The 27,500-nt window shown below is 39.4% G+C and overlaps 1 protein-coding gene across 1 annotated transcript in view; it reads left to right on the top strand.

Moving 5' to 3' along the window:
• The window catches only part of LOC133615623 (methionine-R-sulfoxide reductase B1-A-like), a 15,572-nt gene extending 1,660 nt beyond the window's left edge, over positions 1 to 13,912 (top strand). The window contains exons 2-4 of the mRNA XM_061974358.2: positions 4,197 to 4,339; positions 4,410 to 4,524; positions 12,565 to 13,912. Of these exons, the coding sequence (XP_061830342.1) occupies positions 4,197 to 4,339; positions 4,410 to 4,524; positions 12,565 to 12,584 (278 nt within the window). The 3' untranslated portion in view covers positions 12,585 to 13,912. The remainder of the gene's footprint in view (positions 1 to 4,196; positions 4,340 to 4,409; positions 4,525 to 12,564) is intronic.
• Positions 13,913 to 27,500: the final 13,588 nt, after the last annotated feature.

Here is a 27,500-nt window from a genome sequence, read left to right as displayed (position 1 = left end):
ATTGCTCTAGAGCGCAATTTTTAAATTTGGGGTTAGGTTTTTTTATTAGATCACAATTTTTGCCAGTCCTGATGTGTGCGTTCAGTTTGGTGAGTTTTGAAGCATGTTAAGGGGGTCAAATTACAGCTCAAAGAGGCAAAAGTGACTGTTTTTAGTACTTTTTTGTCTTGAAGGGGGAATTGCCAACTTCCTGTTGATTTCTGCCCGATGATATACAATTATGAAAACTAGGTCTAAGTCAGACCTACATACAGGTTTTTGTTTCATGTCTCCGATCTTCCTAGTGAGAGATATAGGCAGTCTAGTTTTTTTCTTCTTCTAGGGGGCGCTAGAGCGCAATTTTGAGTTTTGGGGTTCGTTTTTTTTTAAAAAAAAGGTAATTTTTGCAGGTCCTGATGTGTGGGTCAAATATGGTGAGTTTTGAAGCATGTTAAGTGGGTCAAATTACAGTTTAATATGGCGGCGGAAGAAAAAAGAATAATAATAAAAAACCTTACAAATTCAATAGGTCCTTATGTCCCATTGCATAAGGACTCCCTTTGGGAGTCCTTATACAATGGGCCATGCGGGCCCTAATAAAAAACCTTACAAATTCAATAGGTCCTTATGTCCCATTGCATAAGGACTCCCTTTGGGAGTCCTTATACAATGGGCCATGCGGGCCCTAATTATTAATTTAAAGTCCAACCAAGGGCATACTACATACAGTGGCATTCAGTTTCAAGATAAACAAAAAGAGACATTTTTGAAGGGACCAATGGTTGATAAAGCCAATGGTTGATTCCAGTCAAACAGGGCTCTAAAAGAAAAAGACCAGCTCTTTACGCACAGTAGGGACAGTAAATGTAAGATATTGAGAGTGTCTTAGAGCAGTGGTTCTTGACCTTTTTTCAGTGATGTACCCCCTGTGAAATGTTTTTTAATTCAAGTACCCCCTAATCAGAGCAAAGCATTTTTGGTTGTAAAAAAGAGATAAAGAAGTAAAATACAGCACTATGTCATCAGTTTCTGATTTATTACATTGTATAACAGTGCAAAATATTGCTCATTTGTAGTGGTCTTTCTTGAACTATTTGGAAAAAAAAGATAGGTTTTTATTTATATTTAGGGCCCGCATGGCCCATTGTATAAGGACTCCCAAAGGGAGTCCTTATACAATGGGACATAAGGACCTATTGAATTTGTAAGGTTTTATTATTCTTTATTCTTCCGCCGCCACATTAAACTGTAATTTGACCCACTTAACATGCTTCAAAACTCACCATATTTGACCCACACATCAGGACCTGCGAAAATTGCCTTTTTAAAAAAAAAACGAACCACAACACAAAATTGCGCTCTAGCGCCCCCGAGGAAAACAAAAAAACTAGACTGCCTGTAACTCCCACTAGGAAGGTCGGAGAGACATGAAACAAAAACCTCTATGTAGGTCTGATTTAGACCTACATTTCATAATAGTACATTCTCGGGCTAAAATCAACAGGAAGTTGGCAATTCCCCCTTCAAGACAAAAAAGTATTAAAAACAGTCACTTTTGCCTCTTTGAGCTGTAATTTGACCCCCTTAACATGCTTCAAAACTCACCAAACTGAACGCACACATCAGGACTGGCAAAAATTGTGATCTAATAAAAAAACCTAACCCCAAATCTCAAAATTGTGCTCTAGCGCAATTTTTTAATGAAACGCACAAAAAACTGCTCCTCGGATGAAAAAACTGACAAAACTGCCTGTAACTCCCACTGGGAAGGTCGGAGAGACATGAAACAAAAACCTATATGTAGGTCTCACTTAGACCTACATTTCATAAATTGACAACCCCCAGCAAAAATCAACAGGAAGTTTGCTCTTCCCCCTTCAAAACAAAATTTTTGTAAAAACCGGTCACCTTTCATCAAAATCTACCTCCTCTGAGCTCGTTTGTCGTTTCGGCTTCAAACTAACACAGGAGAGAGATTAAACCCTTGTGTATAAAATAACAGAACAGCGTTTTAATACCTGCTCCGGTTTTGATTTTATGACCCTTCAAAGACCCGCTGCGCTGATGCTGCTGCGCTGCTGTTTTTTTTAAGATGGCTGCTTAAAAGCAGGAAGCACCAGCGTGCCTACACAATGCAGACAAGGTAGGTACACTAGACAAAAGTATTGGGACACTTATGACTACCACCGGACAAAAGTATTGGGACACTTAGGACGACAACTGGACAAAAGTATTGGGACACTTGGGACTACAACTTGACAAAAGTATTGGGAAACTTGGGACTAAAACTTGACAAAAGTTTTGGGCCACTTGGGACTAAAACTTGACAAAAGTATTAGGACACTTGACTACAACTTGACATAAATATTGGGACACTTCTTATTACCACTGGACAAAAGTATTGGGACACTTAGGACTAAAACTTGACAAAAGTATTGGGCCACTTGGGACTAAAACTTGACAAAAGTATTGGGACACATAGAACTACCACTGGACAAAAGTATTGGGACACTTAGGACTAAAACTGGACAAATGTTTTGGGACACTTAGGACTAAAACTGGACAAAAGTATTGGGACACTTAGGATTAAAACTTGACAAATGTATTGGGACACTTAGGACTACAACTTGACAAAAGTATTGAGACACTTACTACTAAAACTGGACAAAAGTATTGGGACACTTAGGACTAGCACCTGCCAAATATGCGGGCCTGACCAATGCTGCTTGCAGCTTTAATTATAAAGGATTTTTTAATTGTTGCTATTTTTAGAATAAAAAAAAAAAATCTCACGTACCCCTTGGCATACCTTCAAGTACCCCCAGGGGTACGCGTACCCCCATTTGAGAACCACTGTCTTAGAGGGAAGGATGATGTAAATGGCACAAGGAAACATTTTAAATATGCTGGTAGATTAAAGTAAATACTTGAACATAAATAGAAACCAGTGGTACAGCATTTTAGTTGAGACAGAGAGTAGTAGTGTTAATGTCATGAATATATATTTATGTACGCATGTGTGTGTAAAATTCTCATCAATCAAAACAACCTTCATCAAAGGCCTGATGACAAAAACGACATAAAAATATACACAAATAATGAAATTGTTGAAAATATAAAAAAAAAAAGTGTTGAGACAAATATGACCTATTTTAACACTTTCATAAGCAGGTCCATTTTGGCACATTAGGATGCTAAATGTTTGAACCTAATAATAAGATGCCTCAGGGGTTAAGTCAAAACTTTGTCTGAATTGCACTATTAACATTTCTGTATGTAACTTATTGGGCACGTTCTGTGAATTCTTGTTTCTTCAGCATTGTCCACACGTTTAAGTCAGGACTTTGTGAAGGCCATTCTAAAACCTTCATTCTAGCCTGATTTAGCCATTCCCTTACCACTTTTGAGGTGTGTTTGGGGTCATTGTCCTGTTGGAACACCCAACTGCACCCAAGACCCAACCTCCGGGCTGATGATTTTAGCTTGTCCTGAAGAATTTGGAGGTAATCCTCCTTTTTCATTGTCCCATTTACTCTCTGTAAAGCACCAGTTCCATTGGCAGCAAAACAGGCCCAGAGCATAATACTACCACCACCATGCTTGACGGTAGTTATGGTATTCCTGGGATTATAGGCCTCACCTTTTCTCCTCCAAACATATTGCTGGGTATTGTGGCCAAACAACTCAAGTTTTGTTTCATCTGACATCACATAAACAAAGATAAGACCTTCTGGACGAAAGTTCTGACATTGTTCTTTACAAGTGTATGTAAACTTTTGACCACGACTGTATCTGCACATAGCTGCCCGAGATATGCCTGTATATGATTCTTTAATTTCGGACCTCCAGAATCAGCATTTTGTGTCAACAAGGTGAAATTACGTCTGAAAGCCTTTCAAAAGTTGACCACCCATTTGAAAGTGTAAAATACGATCCACCTTGAAAACGGACTATTTTATTTTGAAAGTGTTTATGCATGAATCCTCTCCAACACAAGCAGGAATTTAACCACCGTGTTGCGGCGACCGGCAGTTGGTGTAAACGGACAGATAGACTTGAATAAAAACGGAAAGAGTCCGAGGTCGTGGCAACGACGTTCCGCAGTTGTTTGGCGTACTGTGGAAATCAGGGTTACATCATCACCGAGCAGAGACTGAACCCGCTGTCAACCACTAGACCGCGCCATCAGCTCATGCATTATATCTTCCTTCCTTTAGGGGTTTACGCATGTACCAAGTGTGGTCACCAGCTCTTCTCTAGTCGCTCTAAGTTTGAGCACTCATCTCCCTGGCCAGCCTTCACGGAGACCATCCACCAAGACAGTGTGTCCAAACGCGAGGAGAGACCTGGCGCCTTCAAAGTACAACTACTAGAAAAAAACATTATAAGCACTGTTACGAAGAACTAACGGAATCAATGTTTCCATCCAGGTGTCGTGTGGAAAGTGCGGAAATGGCCTCGGCCACGAGTTTGTCAACGACGGGCCTGCCAAAGGGATGTCTCGCTTCTGAATATTCAGCAGCTCACTGAAGTTCGTCCCAAAAGGTACAATGTAACACCAAACTTAGCAAAAGTGATGACCTAGACCAGTGTTTTTCAACCTTTTTTGAGCCAAGGGACATTTTTTTGCATTGAAAAAATGCGTAGGCACACCACCAGCAGAAATAATTAAAAAACGAAACTCAGTTGACAGTAAAAAGTCGTTGTCGGGTATGACTTTAAACCATAACCAAGCATGCATCAATATAGCTCTTGTCTCAAAGTAGGTGTACTATCACGACCTGTCACATCACACCCTGACTTATTTGGACTTTTTTGCTGTTTTCCTGTGTGTAGTGTTTTAATTCTTGTCTTGCGCTCCTATTTGGTGGCTTTTTCTTTTTTTTGTGGTATTTTCCTGTAGCAATTTCATGTCTTCCTTTGAGCGATATTTCCCGCATCTACTTTGTTTTAGCAATCAAGAATATTTCAGTTTTTATCCTTCTTTGTGGGGACATGGTTGATTGTCACGTCATGTTCGGATGTACTTTGTGGACCCCGTCTTTGCTCCACAGTAAGTCTTTGCTGTCGTCCAGCATTCTGTTTTTGTTTAATTTGTAGCCAGTTCAGTTTTAGCTTCGTTCTGTATAGCCTTCCCTAAGATTTAATGCCTTTTCTTATCAATCAATCAATCGATGTTTATTTATATAGCCCTAAATCACAAGTGTCTCAAAGGGCTGCACAAGCCACAACGACATCCTCGGTACAAAGCCCACATAAGGGCAAGGAAAAACTCACCCCAGTGGGACGTCGATGTGAATGACTATGAGAAACCTTGGAGAGGACCGCATATGTGGGTAACCCCCCCCCCTCTAGGGGAGACCGAATGCAATGGATGTCGAGTGGGTCTGACTTAATATTGTGAGAGTCCAGTCCATAGTGGATCCAACATAATAGTAAGAGTCCAGTCCATAGGGGCACTCACCTTTTGTTTATTTTTGGTTTAAGCATTAGATACCTTTTTACCTGCACACTACCTCCCGCTGTTTAATCTACAAAGCAATTAGCTACCGGCTGCCACCTACTGTTATGGAAAAGTATTACACGGTTACTCTGCCAAGCTCTAGACAGCACCGACACTCAACAACAACACATAATTTGCAGACTATAATTACCGGTTTTTATTTTTGGTTTAAGCATTAGATACCTTTTTACCTGCACACTACCTCCCGCTGTTTAATCTACAAAGCAATTAGCTACCGGCTGCCACCTACTGTTATGGAAAAGTATTACACGGTTACTCTGCCAAGCTCTAGACAGCACCGACACTCAACAACAACACATAATTTGCAGACTATAATTACCGGTTTTTATTTTTGGTTTAAGCATTAGATACCTTTTTACCTGCACACTACCTCCCGCTGTTTAATCTACAAAGCAATTAGCTACCGGCTGCCACCTACTGTTATGGAAAAGTATTACACGGTTACTCTGCCAAGCTCTAGACAGCACCGACACTCAACAACAACACATAATTTGCAGACTATAATTACCGGTTTGCAAAAAATATTTTTAACCCAAATAGGTGAAACTAGATAATCTCCCACGGCACACCAGACTGTATCTCACGGCACAGTAGTTGAAAAACACTGACCTAGACAATAGATAACTGCTTTGGTCATCAAGGAAACAGTAAATTGTGCTTTTTGAGAGTAGGTATAACTATATTCAGGCCTCGAATTTTAACTTTTTAAGGTCAAGGAAAGTGTTGCCTTGAAGGAGGGCTCATATTTTAGGGCACCAAGGCAAGTTAGAAGGGCTATACAAACTGTTTTTTTTATTCATTATTAATATCAATATTTTGTCATTTCATGATGCCTTTATATCAATTTTTACATTTTGATAGAGGGAGGTATTTTTTTTAAATAAATTTTTTTAAGTTATGTACATGTAGATGATGTATCGGGACGGATCAATTAAGACTTTGAGCAGAAATATGTCGTATAGGAATTAACTACACACAATAAAACATTAACAAAATGCTATGTCACATGAATGATTTTTGAAGTAATACCTTTGTGACATGAAAAAAACACAAGTAATGTATAAAAACCTTGTGTTTACTTTTTGATATCAAAATAAAACACAAAGCAGTTTTGGCTAATGAAAATGAAGTCTAATAAACAAGCTTTGTTCTTATCTTTGTTCAGTACAACAGTTTGGCCAACAAAAATAAAAAGGAGTGACACCTGTCACATCGAATACACAATCTTCACAGCCTTCGTTCAGTTCGATGAGATGACAAAACATTTGAGCTAGTATTGATGTAATTTGAACTGATACAGTTTGCAGTTAAATAAAGGAGGAGTGAACATCCCCGTCAACAAAGTAAAGACTTTATAAACAAGTTGTGACAACGTTCACGACACATTGCCTGCTGCAAAACATCAAATTGTTTTCTTCTCCGCTGTATACTTTTAGTGTGGGGACAAGTGTCTCCAATATTTATACTTGCCAACCTTGAGACCTCCGATTTCGGGAGGTGGGGGGTGGGGGGCGTGGTCGGGGGTGGGGCGGGGGGCTTGGTTAAGATATATATATAAGAATACTTGACTTTCAGTGAATTCTAGCTATATATATATATTTTATTACACATACATACATATATATATATATATATATATATATATATATATATATATATATATATATATATATATATATATATATATATATATATATATATATATATATATATATATATATATATAAAAGAAATACTTGAATTTCAGTGTTCATTTATTTACACATATACACATACATAACACTCATCAACTCATTGTTGAGTTAAGGGTTGAATTGTCCATCCTTGTTCTATTCTCTGTCACTATTTCAGAACACACACATTATACAAATATACATTATAAAATCAATAAGAAAACGGGAGCTCTAATTTAGGAGTCTGAATTAGTATCAGAAGTTCCTATATAAACATTGCGCACTCACGTCGCCTTTTTGTATTGATTACTGCAGCTGTGCACTGGATTCATTCACAAATACAAACTACAACTCACAAACACTTTAGAGTTAGGCTCCACCATCAGAATGTGTACTTAAACTTATAAAGATCACATGGATATTATTCAGTGAGTTGATTCACCAAAACTAACCTGTTATACAGGAGGAAAAAGCACACAGGACGTTTCAATTGTTCACAGACTGGTCGCGCTCATCAGAATGACAAGACAACTTCCGGTCTGCAGGTGATAGCATTCAATTGGGAAGAAACGCCCTACTGCCCCCTACTGACCAATGTGAATACTGATAAATGTGTAATGACAGCTCCAAAAACGAATTCAAACCACAAAATAAAATAAATAAATCAACACAAAAAATGTGACACATTATGGGTGGGTCACATATGCATGTACAGTAGATGGCAGTATTGTCCTGTTTAAAAGTGTCACAACATTGCTGTTTACGGCAGACGAACTGCTTTACGGTAGACGAAGACTTGACTGCTGTTGTTGTGTGTTGTTACCGCGCTGGGAGGACGTTAATGAAACTGCCTAACAATAAACCCACATAAGAAACCAAGAACTCGCCCTAGATCATTAGCTGTTTATATTGTGGGAAAGCGGACGTGTGAACAGGCTGTCAACACGTCACTCAGGTCCGCATGGAGCTGGAGGGGGCGTGGCCTCCAGCTCCACCTGAATTTCGGGAGATTTTCGGTAGAAAATTTGTCCCGGGAGGTTTTCGGGAGAGGCGCTGAATTTCGGGAGTCTCCCAGAAAATCCGGGAGGGTTGGCAAGTATGCCAATATTGTCCACACCTGTCTCCATCTAAACACAGCAGCCGCTCTTAAACGCCAGCCCCAGAACATCACTGATCTAGAAAATATCTGCATGGAAGAATGGGCCAAAATAGCAGCTACAGTGTGTGAAAACCTGGTGAAGACCTACAGGAAACATTAGACCTTAGTCATTGCCAACAAAGGTTATATTACAAAAGCTCAAGTTGAAGTTTTGTTATTGCCCAAATACTTATTTTCTGCCATAATTTGCAAATACATTTTTGAAAAATCCTGGATTTTTTTCTCTCACAGTTAAAGTATACCTGTGATGAAAATGACAGACCTTTGTCATCATTTTAAGTGGGAGAACTTGCACGATCAGTGGCTGACTAAATACTTTTTATCCCACTCAACCCGAAAGGGACGAGCGGTAGAAAATGGATGGATGCATGTATATTTTGGATGGAGAAACAAGTCCATGTCAGAAGACCAACAAATTTAGCTGAACTGGACCAATTTTGTCAAGAGGAGTGACAAAAATAAAAATAAAAATTTATTAAAAAATTAAATTAAAGCCGTAGCTTGTGGATGGCTACCAAAAGCGCCTTATTGCAGGTAAACTTGCCAAGGGACATGTAAGCAAATATTAACATTGCTGTATGTATACTTTTGACCCAGCACATTTGCTCACATTTTCAGTAGACCCATAATAAATTCACAAAAGAAGCAAACTTCATGAATGTTTTTTGTGACCAACAAGTATGTGCTCCAATCACTCTCACAAAAAAATAAGAGTTGTAGAAATGATTGGAAACTCAAGACAGCCATGACATTATGTTCTTTACAAGTGTATGTAAACTTTTGACCGCGACTGTGTATATATATATATATATATATTTTTTTTTTTAGGTCATATAAGACTTCTTTTATACTTTGTAGTTCATTTAAATAACTTCAGAGAGTGCCATGTGTTTATTATTAGTGTGTGTTCATGTCACATAGGATTTATTTTATACTTTGTTGTTCTGTTACATAACTGCAGTTTATTAGTGCATCTTCATGTACTTTTTATATTTGTACGAACTCGGGCTGTCAAAGGAATAAATATTTAATCGCAATTACCGGTAATCGCATAAAAGTTAATTGCAGATAAATTTGTTTGCTTTTTAGCCATGTCATGTTTTTCAGATTTTTAATACTAGCAACGTGGGACTGGACAAATTGTTTACTTCATGCAAATGTTTGTGTATTAACCATGATGCTTTTCAAACAGCTCAACACAAAATGCACATAAACATGCTCGCTTTAGATCATGACCAAACTAATATAACACAATTACGTAATAACAACCTAAACTATTAAGTGTGTTTTATAACACCTAGTAATTCCAAGTCTATTCATCCATTTTCTCTGAGGCGTGGGGGGTGGTCGGAGCCTATCCCAGCTGCATTCCGGCGGTGTACACCCTGGACATGTCGCCACATCATCGCAAGGCCAACACAGACAGATAGAAAACGTTCACACTCACATTCACACACTTTATCTGGATCCCCACACCAGAAGCAACTAAACACCGGTGCCGGATAATCGCTACAATAATAATTCCATGCAGTATATACCAAAAACATAAGTATGAATTATTTGTGTGTATTACACAAAGGTCAATTAGTTGGAAGCAATGAAAAGTCTGCATGATGGCATGTTGGGAACAAAGGGAACTCTCATTCAACCCTTTTTCGATTACGCATGCACCTTCTGGTACCCTAGCACCTCCAAAACCCTCAAATCTGGACTCCAAACATCCCAGAACAAGCTAGTCAGGTTACTTCTAGACCTCCACCCCAGATTAAGGATGTCCCGATCCAGGTTTTTGCACTTCCGATCCGATACCAATATTGTTTTTGCACTTCCGATCCGATACCGATACTGACCGATACTGGCCTATCCGAGCATGTATTAAAGTTTAAAGTTATTTAGCCTACTTAGTTGTCAGAATCATGTTGAAAAGGGTTTTAGTACTCTTGATAACAACTAGCCAGCTGAATTAGGGGAGTTTGAATAATACACAATGGTTGGTAACAAGAAACTGACCTGTTTATTCAAGGATAAACACAAAATAGACAAAATTATACATGACAAACAGAAATGGCATCATTGAACTAGGGCTGGGCGATATGGCCTTTTTTTAATATTGCGATATTTTAAGGCCATATTGCGATACACGATATACATCTCGATATTTTGCCTCAGCCTTGAATGAACACTTGATGCATATAATCAAAGCAGTATGATGATTCTATGTGTTTTGATTGATTGATTGAGACTTTTATTAGTAGGTTGCACAGTGAAGTACATATTCCGTACAATTGACCACTAAATGGTAACACCCCAATAAGTGTTTCAACTTGTTTAAGTCGGGGTCCACTTAAATTGATTCATGATACTGATATATACTATCAGATATATACTATCATCATAATACAGTCATCACACAAGATAATCACATTGAATTATTTACATGATTTATAATCCAGGGTGTGGAGGGGGGCGCCGGATGTAAGTGTCAAAAAGACAGCCAAAAGAGTTTGATATGAGAATAAATCTAAAGTTAAAATATAGGGTAGAAATGCACCCATTTGCAGGAAATGTAGTCTTGATTTTCAAAATGTTCTTTCAAGGCTTGCATGTCTACATTAAAACATTCTTCTTCATACTGCATTAATATATGCTACTTTTAAACGTTCATGCAGAGAAGGAAATCACAACTAAAAAAAATCACAAATTTTTTCATACGGTGTTGATCTGGAAATTTTTGCCTCGGCATTTTGATGGTGTGGACGTGTGGCCCCGATTGGAGATAAGCGTCTCGACAGACGTTACAATATTTGAACAATGATGACGAAAACTGTTTTCTATGTCGTGTCCGTGTGTCGAAAATTGTTATGCGCTTATTTTCTTATTTGATTTTGTGCGTGGCATATAGTTGCTATGCTCAGAGGACGTTTGAGCAGTGCGCAATGGCACAACCGCGCACCTTAGAGAGAATGTTGGTCACACAGCTGCGCTAGCATCACAGCTAACGTTAGCCATGCTGCTACCTCTCTGCTCGGGGAGGACGTATGCGTATGTGACGTATGACGTGACAGTATGTGACGTATGACGTGACAGTATGTGACGTGTGTAAGAAGGTGCGCTTGCTGTCTGTGAGAGGGAGACAGAAAAGAGTGAGAAGAGCCTGTAGTGTAATGCCAGCAGCTAAAAGCAACTGCTTGAGATGTGTTGAAGGTGTGCTGGAAAATGCGGAACGGAAATTAGGGAGCAGCAGAAAAGTGGAATGTATTATTTAAATAGGTGCGTTGGAAAACACGGAGCGGAGTTTTTTTTTAACTGGATCTGGATCGGCATTTTCCCATGCCTTGCCTATACGCATTTTTTGGCAAATATGGCGGCCGATCCGATCCAAATATCGGATCGGGACATCCCTACCCCAGATCACACCTCACTCCTACCCACTTCTCCAAAGTGGGCTGGCTCATGGTGAAGGACAGAGTAAAACAACTTGCACTGAGCCTAGTCTATAAAATCCGCTACACCTCCCTGATACCGAAGTACATGTCAAACTACTTCCATAACGTAAATGACCGCCATAACCACAACACCAGGGGGAGCTCCACAAACCACGTTAAACCCAGATTCCGATCTAACAAAGGTCTCAACTCATTCTCCTTCTATGCCACATCAATACGGAATGCACTCCCAACAGGTGTAAAAGAAAGTGCATCTCTATCCTCCTTCAAAACCGCACTAAAAGAACACCTCCAGGCAACTACAACCCTAGACTAACACCCTCCCCCCACCACATCCCACTTCCCCGGATTGTAAATAATCAAATATAAATAATCAAATGTATATACTTGTTCTTATGCTTTTTGAGCTCACTATGTTCACCGCTCGCTGTACATATCCTACCAAGTCAGACCTACACTGTTTCAATGTCCACTTCTCTGATGATATAATTGTTGATGACTGAAGTGCTGATATCAACCAAATCTAACCCCCACATCCCACCCCCCGAATTGTAAATAATGTAAATAATTCAATGTATATACTCTGATGATTAACTTGTGTGATGACTGTATTATGTTGATAGTATATATTTGTACCATGAATTGATTAACGTGGACCCCGACTTAAACAAGTTGAAAAACGTAGTGGGGTGTTACCATTTAGTGGTCAATTGTACGGAATATGTACTGTACTGTGCAATCTACTAATAATCAATCAATCAATGTTCTGACATCTCTCCACAGATAAAGTGGATGGACAGTAAAGTGAGCGTTCAACAGGAAGTGCTGCTGGCCCTTTAAGCATGTCTGTATGTTGCTATGTAAGTGGCGGTCAGCGAATGAAGCGCTCTGGGGGAAAAGCCCAACATGGGAGCACCAGAGTTCCGATGGACAGCGGTCTCACTGCATGGCAACAACAGAGGAAAGAAAATAATGCAATCATTGACACTTCAAGATAACTACACGAATCATGTACAATTTACATTTAGTTCACAGTTTTTACATTGGTTATTTTAGTAAGTTATTGCTTTCAACGGCATAACAAATCTTTCAGGATTTTCAATGCTGCTTGTATTGCCAGTAATCCGGGATTTGAAAAAATGTATTGGACATTTTTTGATGAGAATAAAATATAAGCACACATCATATCTAATGCAAAAATAATATTACATTTTTAAGGGAAGTAAAAGTTTTGAAGTTTTTTCTGACAATACAAGGTGAAACATGGATGTCTTTCATCAAGGAGGAGTAGAAACACATCTATACAGCCTCATCATGATATGAATGTTGCTTACCTTATACTGTACATCAGTGATTCTCAAGCTGTGGTACGGTACGCGGCCTCCATTTAATGGTACGCCAAACAATCACTTGCTTAAAGTACAGTGTTTGATTTATTTTCCTATATATATATTTATAGGCTTTCTCCTGGCACTCATCGAGGGCGTCATTAACATGTTAAAAATAAGTAATTCTTATTTTAATTTTTAATGTAACGCTTACAGTAAATCTCTCTCAACTTCAGGTTGATATAAAGTAAAATGCCTTTTCTGTTAAAGACAACTTTGTTTTTCATAGTAAAACTGAAATATGCAGTATTTCCCCCACCGCCCAAAACATTCAGAAAGCAAGTTTGATGTGAAGTAATTGGATTCCTAAAAAGATCAATAATGCAGGACACCATTGATTTTAAATGTATTATTATATCTGAGTAGTCACAGTGAAGAGATAAATAAAATCCCACTAAATATATTTGGGATCCAAAAGGTCCCCCACTCATAAAGCGATACAGTTGTATTATTTGTTTTATTTTCAACACATAAGTTACGAGATCAACCTCAGATATATCTGTCGATTTTACGTTTGAACTATTATTTTGTTTGTTGTATGCTTTTTTTGTCAAAGAAAACGTTGTTTTTATATGGCAACCACAAAATATATGCAATATTTTCCACATAAAACATTTTGAAGTGAAATATTTGAAGTATTTGGAGCCTTGAATAGGTCAATAATTCACTTTATCATTCATTTTTGAAAAACTTTTTTTTTTTGGGAGCAATAGCAATAAAAATAAAGACAAAAGAAAAAAACAGCCAGCATGGCAGCTTTGTGTCAACATTGCAACTTTCTCTCGTTAGATTTCAGCTCATTCCACTTTTTTAAATGATTTAAAAATGTTTGCAATAGCATTTCCAGAATGCGTGGCGGGCCGGTAAACAATCAGCTGTGGGACGCAAATGGCCCCCGGGCCGCATTTTGGACACCCCTGATTTAGAGTGAAAAGCAGATTTTATTTTCGCTCGCATACAAAACATTCTAACTTGGATTGTTTCCTTGGCTTCGAAACTCTCCCGAAGGACAGTGTGGCGAAGACACAACAAACTCCCTTCTTGTCTCTCATGGACACACACCTGTTGCCGTTGACTTTGGACTGACTGGAGGCTGCACAACACCAAGGCCGCGGAACAGACACACGCGGCAAGCTTACACACACACATATGCATCCACACACACACACACATACCCCATCCCCCATCCAACGCGCTTGACGCGAATCCCTCAGGGGTGATGGAAGAGCTGCAGCCCGCCACCGTAGCCCCTACTCCCCCCCCCTCTGTTGCAAGTCTCGAGATGTATGTTGTAATATGTATATGTGCTTTGCTATGGAGGTTTTTTCCCACTCCAGACTGGGTGCCCCTTTAGGAGCCCAGTCTAGATTGTATTTTTTTACTCATCCTTCCCCAGTGTTTACCTTTTTCCCATCTTTTACGGGGCGCTTTGTGGCGACACATCAATGTTCTTGTTCTGTAACCCTGTACACTGTTTGTTTGTCTACTCTTGAACGGGTTTGTGCTGAAAACAAAGTACAATGACAATAGAGACCTACCTACCTACCTATATTCAAACACAGCTTGAACAGTTACACGTGTAATGTTATGGTGGCCAAAATATTAATTATACTTGTTAAATAAAACCTTGTTTTTAATAAAAACATAGGCCTACTATGGTACTGCATTTTAATGTTGGTCATTATGGTGACACTTGGAGAGCCAAGTTTTTTTGAGGTGGTACTTGGTGAAAAAGCTTTGGGAATCACTGCTGTACACTATTTAGATTTTTGTCCTGTGACAGTTAAACCGCAGCGCCATCATGTGGAGGCAATGAGGTTAGCTGGCCCATAAGTAGTTGCTGTCACTTGATCTGTTTTCCTCCAGTCCCAACTGGTAAATCCAATGAGAAGTAGGTTTGGGAAACGTATTAGTGATATAAAAGAAATGTCCTGTTGCTCATTTTGTGGTGGAGAAAAGTACAAAAATATTCAGTCTAAGCCTGGGCCCCTGGAGAGGGGGTCCAGACTGAGGCCAAGAGGAAAAAAACACTTGTGGTGGCCTCTGCTGTGTTCCACGCCATCGTCTGCTGGGGTGGCGGAAGCATGGCCCGAGACAGGAGCAGACCCAACAAAGCAACCAAGAGAGCCGACTCCACCCTCGGTCGCCCAATAACTCTTGGCCAGCGTCCAGTTTGCATGGATGAGCGAGGATGTGTCCAAGGAGACCGAGGTGTCCGATACCTGCTCATTCAGCCAAGACACTGTGAAGCTTGTCGGACCCGGCTCCGCAGTCCTGTCCCTTCATCCGCATCTCCTCCAGTCTCTCCAAACGGACTCTGGTGTGGCAGAGACCCAGCAGCTGGTCTCCATGGCCAAAAGGCTCCCGGGAGACAGATCCAGAAGTTCACAAAAAAGCACAGCAGAAGTCACGAAAGTGCCACCCCTTGTCGCATAGTCCCAAAGGGTCCTGAACCAAAAGCCCCAAAAAACACACAAACAAGAGGAAAACATCAGGAACACCAAAAAAAACAGCATTACCAGGAACCCTGAGGCATGGGGACCCATCAAGGTACACCACAGGCAAAGCACTTTCACTTATTTTCACAAAATTGACCGATAAATCCCTATGTTGAAGGTGTCTGTGGGAAATGTCACAACGGACTAGGCCCCGAGATCCTGTATGATGGACCAAGAGAAGACTTCATCCCTAATGGTTAGTCTGTGCAATTTCATCCTACGCTATTCTCATAATCCTAATGTTTTGGGTTTACGTGTACAAAATCATGAGGGACTCTCGGACAAAGCCTTGAGGGACTCCTGGGCTTTGATGGGAAATGCCCACACTTGGCTTCATTGAGGCATGTATTAATATGTCCCAACATATACTTACTAAACCAGGGGTGCTCATTACGTCGATCGCGAGCTACCAGTCGATCGCGGAGGGTGTGTCAGTCGATCACCAGCCAGGCATTAAAAAAATAGTCCTAAAAATGAGCGATCATAAATCTTCACTATGACGTCACTTTCGTCACTTGATTGACATTCACGGCACCCGAGGGTCTTCTGAGATGACGCTGGCTGCTGCCAGCTCATTAAAATTACCGACTGGAAGGCGAGAAACACTTTATTTCAACAGACTCTGGCGCCGTACCTGTCGTCAAAACTCCAAAGACCGACTGCACAGTTGCTCTAACAAAATAAGAGTCTCAGAAAGCTGGCGTGCACAAGCTAGCAAGCTACGGAGTTTGCCGACAATGTATTTCTTGTAAAGTGTATACAAAGGAGTACGGAAGCTGGACAAATAAGATGCCAAAAACCAACCACTTTCATGTGGTATTGGACAGAAAGGAGGACTTTTTTTCTTCTCCATTCGAAAATGCGGACGTTATCATCACCACTGTCTGATTCCAATCAATGCAAGTCATCAGAATCAGGTAATACACCAACTTATATTCTTGTCTTCATGAAAGAAAGGAATCTATGTGTTAAACATGCTTGTATTATCTTTAACCACCTTTAACTTGTTAACAGTATTAACTATATGTGTTAAACATGCTTGTATTATCTTTAAACACCTTTAACTTGTTAACAATATTAACTATATGTATTAAACATACTTGTATTATCATTAAACACCTTTAATGTATTAACAATATCAACTATATGTATTAAACATGCTTGCATGATCATTAAACACCTTTTAACTTGTTAACAAAAACATATAATTAATAAATAAGTAAATATAAATTATATATATGAATGAGGTAGATCCCCACGACTTGATCAATTGAAAAGTAGCTCGCCTACAGAAAAAGTGTGAGCACCCCTGTACTAAACTATTAAACATACCTGAAAATCTTAGTTTTTAGTATGCAAAAAGGGATTTTACAATTGATGCTATACAGACCTCTCTCTGTCAATCAGAATACACTTGGGACAAAAGTATTGGTATTTCACCATGGCACTTACAGGAAGTGGATAAAACCGAAACGATAAGAGATGAATGGAGGGAGGGAGCAATATAAGGGTGGCTCGAAGCTCAGGAGGTCAGGTCTGAAGTTTTTTCCCCCCACACTTGACCAATTTCAGAACATTGTGTAACAAAAGCTCTCTGCAAAGCTTGAAGCATGACATGTCTTAGTAGAATAAATGTTAATATACAAGGGATAGTAAATAGTCTTTTTGATAAGGTAAGTAGATACATTTTATTTATAAAGCGCTTTTCACAGATAAAATCACAAATCGCTGAACAAGACATAGGTGAAGTAAAACAATTCAATTAAAACAACATAATTGTTTAAAAAAAGGATACAAAGTGGATTAAAAATGATAGTTAAAAGGTGCATTGACTAAAAGCTTTACTAAAAAAGAGAAGTTTTCAAATGTTTCTTCAAAGTTTCAACACAGTCAAGATCACGTAGGGACTGGTGCAAGTTGTTCCAGAGTCTGGGAGCTGTAGCCTGGAATGCCAGGTCTCCACGGGTTTTAAAACCAGTTTGTAGGATCTTTAGAAGCCTCCCCGGCCCTGAAGAGTAGGGGCATAAAAAGTCAGTGATGTACTGAGGGGCCCCACCATGCAACGCACGGAATGTCAGGACTAACATTTTAAATTCAATGCAGGATTTAACTGGAAGCCAATGAAGACTGGATCAAATGGGGGGTGATATGGACTGTTCTGGGTCAAAAGTCTGGCAGCTGCATTTTGTACAGTCTCTTTACTAGTGTTGACTTGTTGAAAAGAGAATTGCAATAGTCAATACAAGACGAAATGAACGTGTGGATGATCAGGTCCTTGTACTATTGTCCACAACGTGTGAGTTCATTGTGCAGTAACATGCAGTTGCACTAATGTATCACTAGGTGGTGCTCCCTGACCTGTTTGCCTAGTACTTTTGCCTTGGTTTAAACTGTGCCAACAACAGTTGATATTTTTACATGAAAAAATATATACCTACTTTCTCAATTAGGTCTGTTTAAACAAGCAGCCCGCATTGACTAAAAATAAACCCCGTTACTGTATATTGTATCCATCTGTGATTTCAAAAGGTCTACAGTGTTGTTTTGGTCCCATCAAAGTTTGCCCTCAGAACACCGGCCCATGGTGGAATTCCAAACAAAGTGAGGCAATGTGGGCGCACGTTCAAAAGCTCTGCGCAGGTGTGGGTCCACCTGTGTTACATCTGTGCACTTCCATTTTATAGCGGCATGGTTGCATTATTACCTGAACATTAATCATAATACATTGGTTTTGTCAAAGAGGATGTTTTACAGGAAGCAATAAGGAATGATTAAATACATATTTAACATCACTTATACCGGGTACTTTTATTTAAAGGGGAACATTATCACCAGACCTATGTAAGCGTCAATATATACCTTGATGTTGCAGAAAAAAGACCATATATTTTTTTAACCGATTTCCGAACTCTAAATGGGTGAATTTTGGCGAATTAAACGCCTTTCTAATATTCGCTCTCTCAAACACCGAGTCAAATCAGCTCTGTTATTTTCCGTTTTTTCGACTGTTTTCCGTACCTTGGAGACATCATGCCTCGTCGGTGTGTTGTCGGAGGGTGTAACAACACGAACAGGGACGGATTCAAGTTGCAAACACAATAGTAAAATATACCTGAGCAGAAGTGCAGAAAATGTCACTTAAAATGTAATAAAACATGAGAAGGGAGACTGTTGAACAACTTAAGCTGTACATCAAGCAGGAATGGGAAAGAATTCCACTTAAAAAATGTGTCTCCTCAGCAGTGTTGGAAAAGTAACGCCGTTAGTTTCGGCGGTAACTAGTAATCTAACACTATATTTTTTATATTCAGTAACTCGGTTACCGTTACTACATGATGCGTTACTGCGTTATTTTACGTTATTTTTTATGTAGTATCGGCTAGAAACAGAAGATCTGAGTGTGTTTTATTGCAGCGCTGCGGTGTCGTCCTTCTGTGTCACAAGGAAAAGAAAAGGCGTGCTTTGTGTGTGTGGGGGGGGGGGGGGGGGGGGGGGACCGTAGTTGAGGGGCGCAGGGGAGACGCTCCTCCAGGGCCCATGTACTTCGGGGCTAACAACCTTCACTTTACCCGGAAGTGGGTCTTTACAGCTGAGGGTGAATGACGAGGCCGGCGGTTTGTTGCAACTTTGTGACTTTATTGGACTCAGCCATTCACCAAGCTAGAGCACCTGCACGCACTCACTGTCGCCGGTCCCTCACCTCTCTCGCCCACTCACTCACCTCACATGCTGTCATATCTTAAAGGGCCACACACACACACACACACATACGCTACTCTCATAACAACTAATAAGACATCATGGCGAAGCCAGAAGTCGAGTTTCTTAAAGGGGAACATTATCACCAGACCTAGTAAGCGTCAATATATACCTTGAAGTTGCAAAAAAAGACCATATATTTTTTTAACCGATTTCCGAACTCTAAATGGGTGAATTTTGGCGAATTAAACGCCTTTCTATTATTCGCTCTCGGAGCGATGACGTCACGTTGTGACGTCACATCGGGAAGCAATCCACCATTTTATCAAACACCGAGTCAAATCAGCTCTGTTATTTTCCGTTTTTTCGACTGTTTTCCGTACCTTGGAGACATCATGCCTCGTCGATGTGTTGTCGGAGGATGTAACAACACGAACAGGGACGGATTCAAGTTGCACCAGTGGCCCAAAGATGCGAAAGTGCCAAGAAATTGGACGTTTGTTCGGCACACTTTACCGACGAAAGCTATGCTACGACAGAGATGGCAAGAATGCGTGGATATCCTGCGACACTCAAAGCAGATGCATTTCCAACGATAAAGTCAAAGAAATCTGCCGCCAGACCCCCATTGAATCTGCCGGAGTGTGTGAGCAATTCAGGGACAAAGGACCTCGGTAGCACGGCAAGCAATGGCGGCAGTTTGTTCCCGCAGACGAGCGAGCTAAACCCCCTGGATGTCTTGGCTCACACCGTCCCTTATGCCACCGATGATGATCAAGAGAAGAATATCGACCCTAGCTTCCCTGGCCTGCTGACATCAACTCCAAAACTGGACAGATCAGCTTTCAGGAAAAGAGAGCGGATGAGGGTATGTCTACAGAATATATTAATTGATGAAAATTGGGCAGTCTGCACTCTCAAAGTGCATGTTGTTGCCAAATGTATTTCATATGCTGTAAACCTAGTTCATAGTTGTTAGTTTCCTTTAATGCCAAACAAACACATACCAATCGTTGGTTAGAAGGCGATCGCCGAATTCGTCCTCGCTTTCTCCCGTGTCGCTGGCTGTCGTGTCGTTTTCGTCGGTTTCGCTTGCATACGGTTCAAACCGATACGGCTCAATAGCTTCAGTTTCTTCTTCAATTTCGTTTTCGCTACCTGCCTCCACACTACAACCATCCGTTTCAATACATTCGTAATCTGTTGAATCGCTTAAGCCGCTGAAATCCGAGTCTGAATCCGAGCTAATGTCGCTATAGCTTGCTGTTCTATGCGCCATGTTTGTTTGTGTTGGCATCACTATGTGACGTCACAGGAAAATGGACGGGTGTATATAACGATGGTTAAAATCAGGCACTTTGAAGCTTTTTTTAGGGATATTGCGTGATGGGTAAAATTTTGAAAAAAACTTCGAAAAATAAAATAAGCCACTGGGAACTGATTTTTATTGGTTTTAACCATTATGAAATTGTGATAATGTTCCCCTTTAAGACTTGTTGGCGAAAACAACATACGGGGAGAGAAACGCTGATGCCACCCTCGTAATTTCCTACGATTTTTTTGTCTTGAATTCAGTATTCCTCCTCCTCCTGGCACTTGTAACTTTCTTTGGCCCCATGGTAGCTTTTTTTTTGCCGTCAAACCCCCCAAAAAAGCACAAAGACAAAGTCAAAAACGTGTGAGATTCTTTGTTTGAACACTAGATTATGCGGAGTTGGACTAGTTTACAGTGTTTGGCCGAACGATAACTGAGACGGTTTGTATAATTATGATGAACACATCTGCGGTCCTCTCCAAGGTTTCTCATTGTCATCCCACTGGGTTGAGTTTTTCCTTGCCCTGATGTGGGATCTGAACCGAGGATGTCGTTGTGGCTTGTGCAGCCCTTTGAGACACTTGTGATATAGGGCTATATAAATAAACATTGATTGATTGATTGATTGGCTGATTGAAAAGTAGGTTGAACAGTAACACTGTGTTTGAGTGATTGATTCGTTGGCGTACCAATAGTGGTATGTGAATGATATTTTTTAGTGGGAATTACATTTATACATGTTTTCAGTTATTTCACTTTTTTTTGTTTAATACATAACTCCACATGTGTTCATTCATAGTTTTGATGTGACAATCTACAATGTAAATAGTCATGGAAATAAAGAAAACACATTGAATGAGAAGGTGTGTCCAAACTTTTGGGCTGTACTGTATATATAATAATAATAATAATAATAGATTTTATTTGTAAAAAGCACTTTACATTGAGTAAACAACCTCAAAGTGCTACAGTGTATTAAAAAAAATAAAATAAAAAAAATAAAAAGATAATAAAAAAATAAATAAAAATAAAAACTAGAACAGCCAAATAGCTAAAACTAGTATGCATATATCTAAAAAAAAAAAGCTTTTTTAAAAAGAAGGGTTTTTAAGCATTTTTTAAAAGCATCCACAGTCTGTGGTACCCTCAGGTGGTCAGGGAGAGCGTTCCACAGACTGGAAGCGGCGGAGCAGAAAGCCCAGTCTCCCATTGTTCGTAGTATATATACATATATACTGTATGTGTGTATATATATATGTATACACATATATATATATATATATATATATATATATATATATATATATATATATATATATATATATATATATATATTTTGGCCCTAGTGTGTGAGTGTGAATGTTGTCTGTCTATCTGTGTTGGCCCTGCGATGAGGTGGCGACTTGTCCAGGGTGTACCCCGCCTTCCGCCCGAATGCAGCTGAGATAGGCTCCAGCGTCCCCCCGCGGCCCCAAAAGGGACAAGCGGTAGAAAATGGATGGATGGATGGATAGCACTTTTCTCTAGTGACTCAAAGCGCTTTTACATAGTGAAACCCAATATCTAAGTTACATTTAAACCAGTGTGGGTGGCACTGGGGTCAGGTGGATAAAGTGCCTTGCCCAAGGACACAACGGCAGTAACTCGGATGGCGGAAGCGGGGATTGAACCCGGAACCCTCAAGTTGCTGGCACGGCCGCTCTGCCAACCGAGCTACACCGCCCCTATGTGTACAACAGTTTCAGAATCACTGGTCTAAGCGCGTCTCAATTTTGCCTGGGAGCTCCCCCGCTAATTTATCCAGTAATACCTTGCTTGCCACTGATTAGACGTCTGTGTTGTGGTTCCTCTGTGCAAGTCCCCACGCACAGCTGGCACGCAGACCCCCACTCCCCTCCAGGGCGTGCAGTCTGCATGAGGTAGGGGACGTCGAGCAACAAAGCCAGCGGACAAAAAATACAAAATGAAAGCAGATGTGAGAATGGCAGATGGGGAGGGTAGTAATTAACAGGCTGCTATCTGCAGCCCAACACTCCTTTCTGGCTGGCAGGGGCACGACAGCTGCATGGCCGAGAGGAAGCAAACAGGAAGCAGAGGAAGTGGTAATCCTCTGATAAAAATCAGGAGGCAGACTTGGGCTGCGACCACACTTTTTTTTTTTTTTTTTTTCCTTCCCACTGATCTCAGAGGCTCATCCTGAATGTGAATCCGTAATTATGTCAAACCAGCGGAGCATTCCAGAGGCCCGAAGGCCGAGCCCGTAGCTTTTCCACCGAACAATGCACAGGACAGCTTGTTTTGATTGTAACATTTATGAGGCGCCTGCGTGGAAGCAGGATTGTTTACGAGGGACCGCTGCACCTGCTTGTGTTTTGGGCTGTGCTACACTGCAAAAAGTGAAATCTAAGTAAGATGAAATATCTCAAATAAGGGTGACATTTGCTTATTTTCTGTCTGATAACATACCTGCCAACTACTCCGGTTTTCCCGTAATTAGTACGGTTTTCATCAACCTATTCCGGGTTACGGTTGCAGTGATAAAAAATACGGTTTTTCATTAATTTAAAAATTTTTTTTTTTAAAAATGCGCGATGCTATTTATAGCACCGCTGCCAAGCACGAGGCACCAGTTGCCATTGTTTCCAAACGAGCGAACGATCATGGAATCAGCCGGAGAAAAATCGCAAACGAGTCTTAAACCGAAAAGAAAACTGCAGTCATTCCGTGAAGAATATTCAAAAGCCTATCCGGGAATAATTATCCGTTCCAAAAAGGGTGAAAACTACGCGAATTGCACCTTGTGCAGACAAGATTTTTCGATCGGACACGGAGGAATTAGCGATGTAAAAGACCACGTTGGGACAAAAGAACACAAGTCTAATGCCGTTGCTAGCGATACAAGTGGAAAACTTTCAACGTTTTTCGGATTTTAGCCACAAAAAGGTAATCAGAATCAGAATCAGAATCAGCTTTATTGTCATTACGCAAGGTAACGAGATTGAGGTGACATTAATGACACCAATGTTATCTATTGGAATTGTTTAGTACTGTTATACTGTTAAAAGTGTTTATACTATTTATGCTTTCAAGTCCAAGTTGAAGAAATCTTGTTAAATGTTGACAGCATAACTACCAAAATACAGAAGTATGTCCTTAATATTTTTGCAGTGCTATTTCTGTTGAAAAGTTAAAATGATTACATTCGAGATGTGATGTGCCACTTTTCAAGTGTCTGATGGTTTAAATTAATTTTCATTAATTTTTCATATTTTGAATTCTTTTGAAAGGCTTACAAAAAAACTACATTTGAATTGTAATTCCATGCTATTGACAGGACTATTAATTTTAATGAAGTTAGCTTACCATGTTTACAGTATGATAATTGTGATAGAAATGTGAATTTTAGGAACAGAATATTTTTTACAATTGAACAAGGCAGTAGATTATACAAGCTTGGACAGAAAGTTAATAATGACACCAATTTTTTTTTAAATGGAATAGTTTAGTACTGTTTTACCATTTGTTTACTGTAAAAAGTGTTTATACTGTTTATACTTTCAATTAACAAATTGAAGTCTTGTGAAAGGTTGACAGGATAACTGGCATTAACTGTCAAAATAATTTCAAACTATTGAAGTTAGCTTACAGAATAAACATGTCAATCAACCCATATGATTTTTGCTGTAATATTTTTGTTTTGAAAAGTCACTGTGACTGATAGAAAAGTGATGGTTTTAGCAACATTTTAACCTGTCTGAATGCTAATAATCATTTTGCGTCGGGGGGCGAAGCCTGAACCCCCCACCAGGACTTTGTCCTGGACCTACCGGGGCCTGCGGCCCCTGGACCCTGGCTACTAGGTTTTTCTGATTTCAAAAGTTGGCAGGTATGTGATAAGATAATTCTTCTCACTAAGCAGATTTTATGCTAGAGTCTTTTACTTGTTTTAAGCAGTGACGTGCGGTGAGGTTGATGGCTGGTGAGGCACTGACTTCATCACAGTCAGATTTACAAACATATGAACCCTAAAGAGTATCTTATTCACCATTTGATTGGCAGCAGTTAACGGATTATGTTTAAAAGCTCATACCAGCATTCTTCCCTGCTTGGCACTCAGCATCAAGGCTTGGAATTGGGGGTTAAATCACCAAAAATGATTCCCAGGCACGGCGCCGCTGCTGCCCACTGCTCCCCTCACCTCCAAAGGTTGAACAAGGGGATGGGTCAAATGCAGACGACAAATTTCATTACACCTAGTGTGTGTGTGACAATCATTGGTACTTAAACTTAACTTTAACTTTACACATACAAACTGTAGCACACAAAAAAAGCACATTTAATAAAAAAAAACGTTATTATGGTCTTACCTTTACTTATAAATGAAGTCCACAACTAAAGCCCTCACTTAAACTTTCCACGTGCAAGATTGAATCTATTCAAAAAAAGTGTAACTAAGTGTTTATAAATGTCGCCTATACTGTATGAAACTACAAAATAACAAACACGGAGGCTCCAGTTTACACGAGGACCACTTTATTTACTTTCTTTCAAAAACCTCCGCTCCACTCCATGTCATCACTTCCGCTCTTAGCGCCTTCAAAATAAGAGCTCAAGGCATATACTGTATAACAGCGCATAACAGTAAATTAATATCACAAAGAGAAAAGCCCATGAAAATAGGTTACAAAAGTTATTTAATAAGAAGCCAAAAAGTGCAAAAACAATAATGTTCGTGTTGGAGGAGTTGTGAATTAGGTACACCTGCAGACTGCACTAATGTTGTGGCCCTGCAGTCATTCACAACTCCAACACGAACATTATTGTTTTTGCACTTTTTGGCTTCTTATGAAATAACTTTTTTAAATAGATTCAATCTTGCACGTGGAAAGTTTAAGTGTGGGCTTTAGTTGATATAACAATTCTACGGCGGGGGTGCAGGAGGCGGAATTACTGGAGCCTCAGCCAGTGCGTCTTTTGCAGCCGGTTTATGATCGCTCAGCACAAGAAATACGTTACACACATACAGTTGTTGACAAAATACACTGTACATTATATACCTCAGCTAACTAAACTATGGAAATGTATAATATCGTTCATATAGCAATACAGTCTCACTGCACAGCAGGCCAGCAGTTAGCCGAGTCATTGCGCAATCCATGTTGAGGCACTGAGTGACGTGCCTCGACTGGCTGCTGTTCACCGCACCGTCTCTTCTCAGTATTTGAACGGCAAATGTGAAAATTCAGCGATTTCGAATAAAAAATAATCTAAAACTGGTGAAGTTAAATGGAAAATAACTTTATAGTATAATCACTGGATACATATAACAATTTAATAATTTTTTTTTCTTTTTACATTTTTTTTCTTTCCATGTTGGCAGGTGAGGCCCTGCCTCACTTGCACGTCACTGGTTTTAAGTGTTTTGGTCCTAAATGATCTCAGTACGATATTACAGCTTGTTGCTGACATGTTATGACCTATATTGAGTAAAACCTGCTTGAAACTAGAATATCAAGTGTTGCTAAGCTGTGTCATCAACACTCACAAGTATAAAACTACTTTTTTAAAGTAATCATTTCTTACTTCAAGCACAAAAAAACAAAAATCATGACTTTAATTAAAACAGATGACAGCCAAATGGACTTTGCTGTTTTATTTTCAATGAAACAATAGAAAATATGTACTCATAGTACACTGCAAAAAGTCAGTTCAAAAACAAGAAAGAAAAAAATAGGAGTATTTTATTTGAACTAAGCAAAATTATCTGCCAATAGAACAAGAAAATTCAGCTTGTCAAGACTTTCCAAAACAAGTAAAATTAGCTAACCTCAATGAACCCCAAAATAGCTTAAAATAAGTATATTCTCACTAATAACAAGTCCACTTTTCTTGGTAAAAAAAGAGACCTTTTTGCTCAATATGTTGAAAAATATTCTTAAATGAAGTAAATGCTAGTGCCATTATCTTGACATAATGATATACACTCGGCATTACATTTCTTGAAACCAGCAAACTTATACTAAAAACTAATTTATTGTTCTTAATGGAAAGGCAACAAGGCAAGCGCTTGTTACTCTCGGGGTCTCCTAGCCGCTCAGGCAAATCATATTGTATAAAAATGCATTTTTCCATGGATAACATGACATCATCGCGCCAAGTGCGTGCTCTTTCAGTCAATTAGTGTGCATATATACAGCCCGGCCCCTGGACAAAATTTTTTTAATTGTAATTTTGAAGAATTCATCTGAATGTGCATGAACTATTTCTGTTCAAAATTGTTAGAAATGTCACATGTTAAATGTTTAAATATTAACTGTCAGTTTACTGTACTGTGCCAACTGTATTACTATATGAGTACCTATTTTCTATTGTTTCATTGAAAATAAAACCGCAATGTCCATTTGGCTGTCATGTGTTTTAATTATGAGACACAATTGTGTCAAAGTCATGATTTTTTTTTCACGCTTGAAGTAAGAAATTACTTCTCTAAAAAAGTAGTTTTATATTTGTGAGTGTTGATGACACAGCTTTGCAACACTTGATATTCTAGTTTCAAGCATGTTTTACTCAATATAGGTCATAACATCTCAGCAACAAGCTGTAATATCTTACTGAGATCATTTATGAGCAAAACACTTAAAACAAGTAAAACACTCTAACATAAAATCTGCTTAGTGAGAAGAATTATCTTATCAGACAGAAAATAAGCAAATATCACCCTTATTTGAGATATTTAATCTTACTTAGATTTCAGTTTTTGCAGTGTATTACAGTTGGCACAGTACAATATACTCACAGTTAATATTTAAACATTTAACA

Source organism: Nerophis lumbriciformis, linkage group LG22 (assembly GCF_033978685.3).
Source record: "Nerophis lumbriciformis linkage group LG22, RoL_Nlum_v2.1, whole genome shotgun sequence".
Lineage (NCBI taxonomy): Eukaryota > Metazoa > Chordata > Actinopteri > Syngnathiformes > Syngnathidae > Nerophis > Nerophis lumbriciformis.
This window is presented reverse-complemented; position numbering and strand designations above follow the sequence as displayed.